This window comes from Phaethon aethereus (assembly GCF_964289735.1).
Source record: "Phaethon aethereus genome assembly, chromosome: 2".
Lineage (NCBI taxonomy): Eukaryota > Metazoa > Chordata > Aves > Phaethontiformes > Phaethontidae > Phaethon > Phaethon aethereus.
In genome coordinates, this window is record NC_138582.1 from 45,454,284 (window position 1) to 45,468,666 (window position 14,383).

Consider the following 14,383-nt stretch of genomic DNA (forward strand, 5'->3'; position numbering starts at 1 on the left):
GCAACCTGGTCTAGTTGAAGCTGTCCCAGCTCCTTGCAGGTGGGTTGGACTAGATAACGTTAAAAGATTCCTTCCAGCCCAAACTATTCTGTGATTCTGTGACATAGCTCTACAAGGCAACTAAAGTTAATTATTATGCTCTGTGAGCCATTGGGTGTGTGCCAATTACCCTTGAGTGGATCTGTGAAAAGTCAATGACAAAAGCAAGCCATTGTTAGGCAGGCTTCGTCTTCTGTGCTGGAGCTGGCAACTTTGCTGAGAAGTATTAGAACATATGTTGGATTGCAGGCGTTTATATGCCTAACATAATTCAGTGTTTAGAATTTATTCATTTAGCAGAGAGCTGCTTAATTCTTTTCTGTGTACAGACATACCAGATATGTGAAATAAATCAGTCTCGATTCTTCTGAAGTAGCCTGAGGAGGTCTCCACAGAAATGGAGATGGTAGGAAGAACAAGCCAAACCACTTGAAGAGGTATTTCAGTAGTGATGGAATGATAAGAAAGAAATACCTGTGTAGTTTTTAATTTCTTAACTACTTTAAGCTACATAGATACTCCAAAGGAAGCAAAAAAGCTTCACTGCTTCATTTTCTTGCTGCACACCCTCACATTTCAAAAGCAGGGTTGTAGGATTGTTTGAAACAGTGTTTTCTTCTTGACCACTCCATGCAGTATTAAAAAATAAAATAATGGTTTAACACTAGTGCTCTTGTTTCCTGCATTGGTATCTGCTAGTACAGTCTTAAGACTGAAACAGTTCTGGTAGGTTCACAAATAGTTACTCAATGTGGTTTGAACTTTGTTAGAACCATCTACTTGGACTCCCTGAATTCAGAGTAGTATTCCTTACTATTTGAATGTAATGAGCTTATTTCATGATATTGCCTAAGGAACCAGCATCAAAAAGTAGTAGAGGGTTCCTGCAGACTGTGTTCGAGTTCATCTATGCAGACTGGTGTGGTTTAACCCAGCAGGTAGTTAAAACAATCACACAGCCGTTCGCTCACCACCGTGCCCAGTGGGATGGGGGAGAGAATCAGAAAAGGAAGGTAGAACTCATGGGTTGAGATAAAGACAGTTTAATGGGATGGGGAAAAATATAAAAGGCAAAAGAAAATTCAAAACAAGTGATGCACAGCACAGCTGCTCACCACCTGCTGACCGATGCCCAGTTAGTTCCCAGGCCACAGCACCTCCCTGCCAAACTCCCCCAGTTTATATACGGGGTATGGTATATGGAATATCCCTTTGGCCAGTTTGGATCAGCGGTCCTGGCTGTGCCCCCTCCCAGCTTCCCGTGCACCCCCAGCTTTCTCGCTGGCAGGGCAGAGCATGGGAAGCTGGACAGTTCTTGACTGCTTAGCAACAGCTGAAGACATCAGTGTTACTAACATTTTTTTATCCCAAATCCAAAACACAGCAGTATACCAGCTATCAGGAAGAAAATTAACCCTATCCCAGCCAAAACCAGGACACAGACAGAATTCTACTGCTTGCCCCCACCACCTAGAGAGAATTTCTTTGGCACATGGGATACACATGTGAAAATAGCTGGGAGAATGATAATACGGCATGCTGTTGTAGTATCTTGTGTATGTGCCCTGAAACAGTCATGTCTCTGTTTAGCTGTACAATTTGACTTGTAGTGTATCAGCTTGCAGGTAACTTTGAAAACATGTTATTTGAAAGCAACTTAGATATATTTTCAGGCTAGTGAATTTTGAGATCCATATTAGTTCAGTTTGAGCCCTAAATAGTTCAGAAAAAATCTTTTGTGTCTCAGTATAGTATTTATGACTGTTTCCACAAAGGGATATTTGTTTTCATGTCCATGTCTCCTGAGTATACAAGGAGCTGCAGCTCATCTGACAATGAATACCTTGTTGAATACTTAGATGGCATTGGGGTATTTTTATTTTTATATACTAGTTCCTTTGGGCATGTCTCTGTTATATGACAGATCCTGACATGTATTAGAATGCCCTTCTGTTACATGGTTCCTAAAAAATAAAGACATATTAATGTGTCACTCTGGGAAAGTTGTTTACTCTTACTTTTCTAGGAGTCACACTGCTGGGACACAAGCTTCTTGTTTGGTTAAATTTGGGTAAATCACCACAGGTTAGACTCCTAGATACAGAGTGTCAGTGCTGGTCATTGGTAGTGTAACAAGTGATGTCAATTGTAATGATTTTTTTTTTTTCCCCCCTGCTAAAATTTGGTAACTTTTTACTGCTGTTTTGTCTTTGAAAGTGTTGTGCTAAGGAAACAACCTTGTTAAAACTAAAATCTTAAATTGACAACACTTAGATTCTCAAGGGAGCATCAGGAATGACATCCAATAAAGCTTCATAGGATAACACGAACTTATAACTTTTGACTTCCATTGTGAGCATAACAAATAGATCTAGCTAAAAAAGCAAACACTGGCCCCTAGTTAAGAGTATGTCTCAGGGTGGAAAGTCTGGTCATATCAAATCTACTGTATACATTTGAGCTGTGCAATACTAAGTGAGTTTGTCCAAAGGAAAATAGAACTGACAAAAGCCTCTACCCAGGGCTTTTAAAGAAACATTTTTGTTCAAAGGTGGGAGAAGCCCAGTTGTTACTTTCCCCAGGAACCTGTGATACTCACTTGAAGGAACTGTATAAAAAGACTTTATGATCAGTTTTGATTTTTGTAGATGGCTTATATTGTTTTAGTCTTCAAACTAATGTGTGGTTCTGCATATGCTCCTACTTTTGGAATTATTGCCAGTAGTCTGGAGGAAGGTGGACTTCAGGAAGAGAACAGTGTTTGTGAGTTGAAAGTAAAATGCTTGTGTACATTCCCAGGATGTACATTAGAACTCAATGGGAACATTCAGTTACCTTTTCAGCTTTGTATTTTTGGTGTATTTTTTACTATACGTTAGGGTAAAACAGCCTGTTCTTTTCATTCTTAAGATGATAATTGAGGAAGCAGTAATTCTGCTTTTTTATATGCTGTGGAATTTGCCTTTGAGTAACTTGTTTACAAAGTGAATTTAAGAAAATAATAAAAAAACTGTCCAAGTTGTCAATATTGCATTAGTCATCTTATGTGACTTTAAATTGTATAGACAAACTGGACATAGTCTGAAGAAAGTGACTTGCAGATTTCAGCACTATCTGGGTGCTGTCCCTGTTGTGGTGTTGGTTGATTTTGACTTAGGAAGTGAGAGGTCATGCAGCAAATAAAATAACTGTTGTATTCAAACTGGAAATCCTTATTCTCATGTGTACAGAAAGTGGCCACAGTTCGGCAAACAAGAAGGCAAATATCATCTTTACTATGAAGTAATAGAAACTGGTAATAGCTTTTTGATTTCCTTGGAGTTGCATGTATAAGTATGTTTATATATTCATTGTTCACCTGCTGATAACTTAGATTTGATAAGCTATGATTTGAAGGACAGGGGAATTTTGTCATGCTGCTTGAGACAAGGCTTGTACTTCTGAAAAAAAGGAGGGCTGTTCATAACTTTCAGGTTTTGTCAATATTAATTCTGAAATGTTTTTATAAAATGCTCTGCAGTTTTGTGGTTTATTTCAGGAAGATAAGTGTTGTTTGGCTCAATTTTTTGTGTATGCATATGTGCTGCTAACCATGTGTTCAGCAGCAAATGCATTCTGAAATACACTGATGTGCTGGGTTTTTAACACCGCTTTCTCACTGTATTTGTATAACTTGTTTCTCCATGCATGGTTTTCTCACATGTACTAGAGCAGAGGAAAGTTACGTGTTCAGTCCAAGTTTAACAGTATGCTCAACCTGCAAAAAGTAGTAAGATTTTCTTTCTTGGAGGGTAGGTAGATATTAAAACCCAATGTATGAGTATGCTTGGGAGAATATTTTCCATGTAGTATGTTATTGATAAAGTATTCAGCTAAAGGATTTATCGATGACACTTGTTTTACTTTCTCATTTTGGTATTTGACTAGTATGCACTTTGAGGTGGACAGTCTGCTTTCTTAAATTGGAAAACTTAAAATAGTTACCGTTCTACTAGTAGAATTTAATATAATAGGCATTGCTGTTAGTGCACTTTTAGTAAGATAATGGTACTTGCCATATGTAGGTCTCTGTTTTAACTGTGCCAAGCTGGGTGGTAATTAAATTCTCACCTTCTTATGGCAGTAAAATGCCTCTGTCTCATCCAGTTCTTTAACAGAAAAGCTTCCATGTTGGTTTGCATATACTAAGTTTCAGGGTGTGCTTGAGAGTTTTGTGAACACTCTGCACTGCTTCTCATCATGTTGCATCTGGTTTACTAATGGAAGACCAATTAATTATCTGCCCTGCTATTTTCCTCATGCATTTCTTCTTGCATCTGATGCACCTGTGGTTCTGCTGACTGATTCTGCAATTCATTGTCTTGTTCTGACCTTCTGCTTGACTCATCAATAGTTTTCTCTTTAATGGAACTTGTTTGCCCACTCCTTCTATCAGATTAGTACACACATTATTATTCATGTATGTGTGCACTGAATATTTTATATTAGCAGCATTTAATTAATTTTATAAGGTTTTTTGGAACGGCAACTTTTGCATGCCTGTTTTGAAGGTATTTCTCAGTAAGTAATCTACATATTTTTTTGTCATCTAATTAAATGTTTCTAAGAATAAAGGAAGTTTCATTATTTTTGGTTGGAGTTAAGGTGTACAACTTTTTTGCATCTAAATTTAACATTTTTATGTTAATATTTTTTCAGTGTTTCACTTCACTGTGATAACTATATAAAACTTTAATAACCTGAAGTGATGTGAGTTTTTTGTTGGATTTTTTTTTTTCCAGGAAATGTATGAGGTTGCCAAGAAACTTTGCTCCTTTTGTGAAGGTCTTGTACATGATGAACATCTTCAGCATCAAGGCTGGGCTGCCATAATGGCCAACTTGGAAGATTGTACATACTCTTACCAAAAGCTACTTTTCAAGTTTGAAAATGTATATTCAAGCTATTTGCAGTCCATAGATGATATCAAGTTGAAACTTACACAGTAGGTTTGCCATTAAACTTCAGCTTCAATCTCCAGAGTTACTATATTTTAAACTTATTTTTTGAGTGCTGCATGTCTGGTGCTAGTTCTAATTAATCAAGCATGTATTTGATTATGTGTTATGGGGGACATTCTTTCTGTTCTATGCTAGTCATTTTTTTAACTGACATTTTTTCCTTGTATTCATCCACACACAGAAATCTGTATTGAATTATGTGGAATATTAAGCTTGTTAATGAACAGCTGTTTAAGAGCTGGAGTCATTCCAAATGTGCACTAGAAATAACTAGATAATAAATTTATACATTAATCAACCTTTTTAAACACATATTTGCACTTTTGAATTAATTGCTCCTTAATACACTTGAACAGATATTAAGAATGATGATCTATGTTGAATGTATGAAGTCTTAACACAAACTTTGGGTGTTTGGGTGTTAAAGGTATATATACCTTTGAGGGGGGGTGTGTGTGTGTGTGTATATATGTGAGTATACTTGTATACACCACAAACTCTGGTTGTTACTTTAAGGAAAATCTTTGACATTATAGTATTGTATTCCTATGTAAGTGGATGTTGGATACTTAAAGAAATAAAGCATAAACATATTTTAACTTAAAAAAAAAAAGTTGAACTTCATAGCTTTTACCAAATATATATAAACTCTTCAAAATCTGCAAAAGTAGTCGGCCAGAGGACATTCAGTCTTTGCTAATAAGTATTGGTATCCATGCAGATTGGAAACATAAAAGTCCTGGTTGTGTGTTTAAAAAAAAAGGCATGTGTCAGGTTATCAAACTGTCCTTTTTTTTTGTTGCATGGTAAAAGTAAGCTTCCGTGGAAGTTTAGGAGAGTTCATACTCAGCAATGGAAGAGAGCAAAAATTGCAACTTCTTTATCTGTCCTCCCATGATGTTGATACTGAACACATTATTCTGAAAGAGTAGTTAACAAATTAGTTTTGAAGTCTGCTTCAATTCTAAAATAAATAGTACTTCATGGGTAGTTTGTATTTACATTTTTGATTTCTTATTTTTATGGCTTCTAGATACTGATGCTTTTTTCTTTTCATCCTTTTTAAAAAAGCTTGGGTTCTGCTGTTTCTATCATGGCCAAGATACCGCTGCTGGAGTGCCTAACGAGACATAGTTACAGAGAGTGTTTAGGAAGACTGGATTCTTCAGCTGAGCATGGAGGGGCAGAAAGTGAAGAAACTGAGGATGGGAAATCTGCTGAATTGGTGCTTTATTCTGATATATCTAAAGTGAACAATAAATCAATGTTAGCCTCATTTTGCAAGTCAGTTGAACATTCAGCTTTGGAAGGCACAGATCCTGAAAATGTAAAAGATGATAAGGAATCTGGTCAAAATGCTAATGTCCATGATAATGAAACATCAGTAGAATTGAAAGATGATGATCAGCCTTCCTTCAATGTGTCTTTGTTAGACTGGATAAATGTTCAAGATAGACCTAATGATGTTGAGTCGCTGGTCAGAAAATGTTTTGATTCTATGAGCAGGGTAAGTTAATTTTTTAAAAATCAATTTATATTGCATTGAATGTTGCTGTTTGTTTTCCAGATGCCAGTGCTTTTGAAGTGATTCAACTTTTTGTAACTGGTTGTTTCTCTGATAACTTTCTGAATGGAGACCAAAGCAGAGGCTGGGGGGGCAGTGGGAGCGTGGGAAGTATTTTAAGAGTTCTTGAGTGTTAATAATTTGACCTGTAGGAAAATGTATAATTTCACAATGAATGCTTGTTATCTTGCTTGTTTCTCAAATAGCCGTTGCTGTTGGAAAGCCAATAGCTTCTTGTAGCAGTGATTTTACTTCTTTCTTTGCCTTTTTCATAGAAATTATGCTTGTAATGAATTAAAGATTTTCCTGGACCAAAGTTAATGTTCTTTGTGTTTAAAATACTGAAGACTTTGTTAAAATATAGGACAAATTCATGTGGTTATAGAGCATGTAAATTTATCACAATTATATATGCATTATTAGCTTATACATATGTGCTCAGAAGAGCCCAACTTGTCAGTTTGTCTTTCTGCTACTGGTAGAATAAACAGTGCTCACTTTCTTTACTTTCCAAATGACTATTTTAACCAGTGAGCATTATAACCTTTTAAAAACCTCTTGCCTAGAAATTTCCTTTATTTCACTGTAGCTTATATTTCTTACTTTGTCTAGCCTTGTTTACAAATGCATAAATTTCTACTATTACAACTCAATATACCTTGAACAAAGAAAACGATTTCTGTTGTCTTTGACGCTTTATTTCCTCCTTAAGATAGGACTGTAAGGCTGTCTTAGTTATGTCTAAATCCTGTCTGTTGTAGGGAACGTCATGATGCTGTCAGTTCTGCACATTGATTTTTCAATTCTGTCCTAAAAGTAGTTGGAGAATTGGGCTTAATATTAAGGGCTGCTTAAGATTTTGAGCTGTCTAAATTTTAGTAGTACAGAAAAGTCTAAAAGAAAGATTGGACTTCACAAGTTTTTTCTTGAGCAAAAACAATATTCAAGTGAAAGACTTCCTAATTGCTGAAGTCTGAGGCAATCCTTTGTCCTATTTGTTAAGTAACACTACAAGGTGCTTTCTACAAGTTTAAAGCAAGAGTAACAAAACCCAGTAGTTCGCTTGTGAGAGAATAAATTCACTTTGTGCATAATATTAACAGGGCACAAATGTCTCTTAAAAATCAATGTTTTTAGATACAGACACTAAACAGTTGCTTCCAAATAAATTATAGTGATACTAAAGATACAAAAATGAAAAAATAACCACTTTAGAGAAATACTTACTGTACCTTTTTTGATCAGCTTTGTAGTGTTATCTGTCACGTGTTTTAGAGACACTATTTTGTAGTTGTGTGCTTTTCTGTCCTTGCCTTATCTAGTCAGAAATCTTTTGTTTCAGCTATTGTAGATGTTTTGTAATTTAAGCTGATTTGTGTAGGGAAAATTATGATTGTTCCTGCAAAAATGAAGTTTCTTTTTGTTTTCTTGGTGTAAGCAGAATTGGCAGGTAGGGATAAACGCTTTAGTCAGACTATTCTGGCCACTACCAGAAAAACTGTGATTGATCAATCTTGATCTGTTTTGGTTCACAAAAAACACAAAGCTTTGAAGTAATGTGATAGTTCCTAGTTTTCCTTAGGAAAACATTAATTTACCCTTTTTTGATAGCAGCACAGACAAAGGATTGAATCTTTGCCTACCATTGATTTAGAGTTGGTTTCAAAACAGAATTGGTCTGTAGCTGAAAAGGGAAAGAAAATATTAAATAATTACCTTGCAACACAGTTGTTTTTTAATATTTACTTGATGACACTTTAACGTAGCAAGCTAGAATAAAATTGCACTGATTTTTTTTAATGCTTTTTCCCACACTCTTGCTATGCACTTTCCTTCTTGCAAATAAGAACCATACAAATGGTTTGTGATTGATTTCTTATTTGAAACTCTGAATTCAGGTAAGATTTTCATGATAGTGTAAAGCATCAGAGTATGAGCTTTATACCTTTGATGGTGGTAGTCTTGGCAGAACTGCTGTGTTACAGAGTACTGCTAGGTATCTGGTTCTTCTGGCCTCTGGGTGTTTCTACAAAATGACACCTTTAACTGCAGAAACCTAGGCTGCAGTAAAATCAGTGGGTAAGCAGGAACTAACCAGGCATTTCTGTTAAGCGCTGTTGTAGCCATTTAAATAGAAGTGTCTTCCTTTTACAGGCTTAAGATGAGGATAGCAATATTATCTACCAGTGAAAGTAGAGCTGCGTGTTACAGATGCAGTTAGGACAAAGATAGGATAAAAAGAATGGATGGAGGAAATAAATTACAAGGTAGAATCAGAGGAATAGGCTTTTTTATTAGATGATGTAGAACATAATTAGCTTATGAAGGTAAAAAGAAAAAAACTCGCCATATTGTTCTTTAGTATTTTGTGTCCAGAAACTATTCAGGATGCTGCAGTGGAGTAATCCCAAATACGATGGCAATGAAGTTCCTATAAAAACAGTCTGGTTTAATCACAGAGACTATTTTTATTACTGGTTCTTGAAGATGAACAACTCGCTTGAGGAAGACCAAGATTTATAGGACCATTCATAACATACTAAAAATTGACCTTTGCAATTTTCAGAAAACTTTAATGTATTTTGTCACACTAATGATACTGTTAATTATTTATTCTGAAAAGTTCTGGGCTAATTGCCAGTTTTTAGTACTTCCCCTTATGGTGGTGTTTGTTTGTTTTGGTTTTTTGTTTGAAGAGAATGGAAGACCTGTTCTTTGTAGTTGCTCCTCCTCTTCAGGTTCATCTCTCTATACCCTGGAAGGGTATGTTTCCAGAATGAGAAAGTGCTGTGTATGAAAGCTTTTATACAGTCAAATAATAGATTGAGGGGAAAATAGTAATTTTATTTATGCTAATATTGATTTGTATAAGTGGCTTCTTTTCTGAGGGTTAATTTTTGTGTTATATGATGTGAGTGGCATTAACCCTGCATGTTGATGAAAGGAAGCCTGTGTTGTGACAGCTAGTATGACCTCACAGGATAGTATCCTTTCCACTAGATTCTCATATAATACATGGCATACCATAACCATTTTGGATAGATTTGTTTATATTCTGCTAACACCCAATAACTCTTAGGTTATTTTCCTAAATTAATTTACTGCAGATTTAGACTAAACTCTGTCCTATGTAAGCTATTGCAATTACCCATGTTGGTTTTAGAACTAAGAAAATATAGACTAATTTATTTCACTACTCTTAGTGAAGCTTGTAAGAGTCACCCTTATCTGAGGACATTGGTAGCCTCTTAATGTTTCAAACACTTTTTCACTGGGTAATGGCCTGTGACGGAATATGATGCAATAATTTAAAAATGTGGGTTTTATTAGGAAAAACATTAGTAAAGAGTATTACAAATGTATTATTTTTCCATAGCTTGTTTTCCAGTTACTTAGAACTGATGCAGTGGCTTGGAATGGATCTGCTTGTCTAAGAAATCAATTAAAACATACATTTAGTGGGAAAAGGCTAATAGGTCTTGCAGCTTTTTCCCACCACCCTCCCTACCACACTTTCCACTATCTTACATTAATCACTTGTTTTGATTGTAGCTCTGTGAACTCTGTTCCATTGTAGACTGTGTCCATTAGCTTTAAACTGCCTCTTTTACCCCTCAACCCTGCCTTGTCCCCTCAACTAAGTCCCTTCCCCTTGTAAGGATCTTGATTTGTATAATGGTCTGGTTGGAATACCTCAGAGATATTTATGCTGTGATATAAATCCACAGACTCCTAAACTCGGAATTCTGAAACAGATGATAGATGTAAACACATCATATGTTAAAAAAAAAAAAAAAGGTTGTAAAAACTCATGGAGTTGGCTCATGTCAACTTCTCAATATGTCAACTGCTAATACACATTTTTTATTCCCTTTCATTTTTTCCAGCTTGATCCAAGGATCATCCAACCCTTTCTGGCAGAATGTCGACAAACTATCGCCAAACTTGATAATCAGAACATGAAAGCTATTAAAGGCCTTGAGGATAGGCTCTATGCATTGGACCAGATGATAGCAAGCTGCAGCAGACTGGTGAATGAACAAAAAGAACTTGCTCAGGTAATACACATTTATATGTGTAACACTGGAAGTTGGTTGGTTTTTTTGATACATGTGTGCTGTTAAAAATTACAGTGAAAAAATTGCATGTCTTAATGCAAGCTAGTTTTCAACTTAGCACACTGGAAATGTTCAAAAAAGGCGCTATATTCATAATAATTTGTTATTTAAATAGTGGTAGTTTTTATACCTTGTGGTCATGTTTTCAGCTCACAACTCAACCTACCACATTAATTTAAATATTTTTTTTAAAACATCAAACTAGTAGAAAAATGCAATGGTGGGAGGTGTACAGCAACAGAACTTAAATATAGGGCTTATATTTATGTCACTTCATCTATATTGAAGAAGGCACTCTACAAAATAAAAATGTCTTACTTAAAATACCTTAGACTTAATGCACTAGGAATATGTAGAGCTGTAGTTCACTGCAACTTTGTCAATTGCCTATTAAGACGTATATTTTTATAGCTAAAGTATTTCTGTAAACATTCTCTTGGTTATAATTTGGAAAAATATATTTAATTCCATTTCATCTAGTCAACATTCTCATAAAAGTGCCAGTGTAAAATTGCTGGCTTCTGAATCAGTATATGGTATTGTTTCTGGAATAGAATACATCTAGTTTATTTTTATTTTAGAAGTTATGTTTCATTTGGATGAGTAAGAATCACTTAGAATATGGTAAAATTTTAAAACTTTGAAAATACCTTTTGTTTCTTGTTGTGTTAAGGTGTATGTTATTAAAGCTACTGAACGGCTGACAAACAGGTTGTGCTGTATTGGTGTAATATTTTGCATGACAATGTAGAAAGCTGCTAATAAAAATAGGATCTGATAAAGGTGACTAACAGTTGTAAACACTGTAGATATTTATTTTAAAGCTTAGTTGAAAGTTGATGTTCTTATTCTGAGCTTAAGGAAAAGGAAACATCTGTCTTAAATGTTATGTTAGTATCTGCCTGTACAGATCTTTGTCAAACCTGTCTGTAAACCAGGTGGAATTTAGGTACATTTAAGAGCAGACAACTTTTTGCCAGCAGTAGACTGTCAGAGACAGCCTGTAGTTTGCAGTTGCTCATACGCTGGAGACTGGGATGGTGTGACTGGATTCATAGAATCACAGAATAGCTTGGGTTGGAAGGGACCTTTAAGGGTCATCTAGTCCAGCCCTCATGCAATGAGCAGGGACAGTTTCAACTAGACCAGGTTGCTCAGAGCCCCATCCAACCTGACCAGGAATGTTTCCAGGGATGGGGCATCTATGAGCTCGTGAGGCAACCTGTTCTAGAGTTTCACCACCCTCATTGTGAAAAATTTCTTCCTTCTATCTTGTCTAAATCTACCCTCTTTTAGTTTAAAACCATTACCGCTTGTCCTATCGCTACAGGCCCTGTTAAAAAGTCTGTGTCCGCCCCCCCCCCCCGTAAGTACTGAAAGGCTACAATAAGGTCCCCCTGAAGCCTTCTCTTCTCCAGGCTGGACAACCCCGACTCTCTCAGCCTATCCTCATAGGAGAGGGGTTCCATCCCTCTGATCATTTTGGTGGCCCTCCACTGGACCCTCTCCAATAGATCCATGCCTTTCCTGTGCTGAGGGCTCCAGAGCTGGACACAGTACTCCAGGTGAGGTCTCACCAGAGCGGTGTAAAGGGGAAGAATCACCTCCCTCCACCTGCTGGCCACGCTACTTTTGGTGCAGCCCAGGATGCCATTGGCCTGGGCTGTGAGCGCACATTACCAGCTCATGTCCAGCTTTTCATCCACGAGTGCCCCCAAGTCCTTGGCAGGGCTGCTCTCAATCCCTTCATCCCCCAGCCTGTACTGATACCAGGGGTTGCCCTGACCCAGGTGCAGGACCCTGTACTTGGCCTTATTGAACCTCGTGAGGTTCACATGCGCCCTTTCCTCAAGCTTGTCCAGGTCCCTCTGGATGGCATCCTGTCCTCAGGTGTGTCAACCTCACCACTCAGGTTGTTGTCATCTGCTAAACTGCTGAGGATGTACTCTATCCCACTATGTCACTGATGAAGGTATTAAAGATTTCTGGTCCCTATACAGATCTCTGAGGGACACCACTTGTCACTGATCTCCATCTGGACATTGAGCTGTTGACCGCTACCCTCTGGATGCAACCATCCAACCAATTCCTCATCCACACAACCGTCTACTCATCAAATCCATAGCTCTTCAGTGTAGAGGGAAAGATGTTGGGGGGGACTGAGTCAAAGGCCTTACAGAAGTCCAGATAGGTGACATCCACAGCTCTTCCCTTGGCCAGTGATGTGGACAGCCTAGAAGGCCACTAGGTTGGTCAGGCAGGACTTGGCCTTGGTGAAGCCATGCTGACTGTCTCAAATCACCTCCCTGTCCTCCATGTGCTTTAGCATAGATTCTAGGAGGATCTGCTCTATGATCTTCCCAGGCACAGAGGTGAGGCTGACAGCTTAGTAGTTCCCAGGATCCTCCTTGCTACCTTTTTTTTTAAAAAATGAGTGCAATGTTTCCCTTTTTCCAATCTCCTCCTTTTCTTTTCATTGCACTTAATATAATTGTTTGATACCTACTTTGATTTCTGTGCTGTTCCCACTAGGATATAAATATTTATTGCAGGCTTTTTTGCAGATGTGTTTTATAGCATCTTATGGTAGGATTTCTTTACATTCAGTATCAAATAAGCAATGACTGGTTTCATATTTCAGCACTTTTCTGTAACTCTTTAGGGTTTATTCTTCTCATCAACCTCAGCTTCAGAAAGAAACACTTAAAACTATTGTCTGGTTTTGAATTCTTTATGAAGACAACAGAGACTTAACAAGTTTGTAGAACTTTAATCAGCCACATAAGAGATGTTTATCTAAGGCAGTCCATCCTCCCTGTTTTTTCCCCTGACTCTTTTAGGGGTTGCCCATTACCATCCACAACAGATAATTCTTTGCCATGCCCAACTCCTGCATGCAATGAAGATGTCTAGTTGTGATCTTGGCTCTCAAGAAGAATTAGTTTAATGTATGAATTTCTTTATGCATAAAATACATTCTTTAACTCACAGTAGTACTGAGTATGCTCTAAATTGATGTTAAGTCTTGTATATACCAGAACTTAACAAGCTGGTGCTTTGTGGAAACTAGAGTGATGGTTGATCCCCTCCATCCTAGTGGCCGCTTTTCTGCTCGTTGATCCCCTCCCTCCTAGTAGCTACTTTTCTGCTGCATTAACTTTTGTGTTCTTTTGTTGGTGTAGGTTAGCTATGTAAAGTTCTTATAGGATTGTGTTGGTAACCGTTTTGGAAGAAATACGATATTTATTTGGACTGGATTATAGAATGAAAAGAACGCAACTTTGACACTTCTTTATGTAGCATTCTGTCTATACCCCTGAGTGGTTACAGTAAGTTTATTAAAATGCTTGCATTCGGAACAGAGAAGATGGATCACTTCCATGCTTTTTGATTGTCACAAAGCTTCTGTAACGAACGTGTCTCTTCTCCTCTAGGGATTTTTGGCTAATCAGAAGAGAGCCGAGAACTTGAAAGATCCTTCTGTGCTGCCTGATTTGTGTTTGAGTCATGCAAATCAGCTGATGATTATGTTAACTAATCACAGAAAACTGTTAGATATTAAACAGAAATGTACCACTGCTAAACAGGAGCTTGCAAATAATCTACAAGTCAGACTGAAGTAAGTTACAACTTCTTAACTTTATATTGCTTCCACCTGCATC

The 14,383-nt window shown here is 37.1% G+C and overlaps 1 protein-coding gene across 2 annotated transcripts in view; it reads left to right on the forward strand.

Annotated features, from left to right (window-relative positions):
- The window catches only part of RB1CC1 (RB1 inducible coiled-coil 1), a gene marked incomplete at both ends in the record, with an annotated part of 66,346 nt that overhangs the window by 15,524 nt on the left and 36,439 nt on the right, over positions 1-14,383 (forward strand). For both annotated transcript variants that reach the window (XM_082015437.1, XM_082015436.1), the window contains 4 exons: positions 4,821-5,023; positions 6,111-6,546; positions 10,491-10,661; positions 14,156-14,340. In XM_082015437.1, coding sequence (XP_081871563.1) covers positions 4,821-5,023; positions 6,111-6,546; positions 10,491-10,661; positions 14,156-14,340 — 995 coding nt within the window. The remainder of the gene's footprint in view (positions 1-4,820; positions 5,024-6,110; positions 6,547-10,490; positions 10,662-14,155; positions 14,341-14,383) is intronic.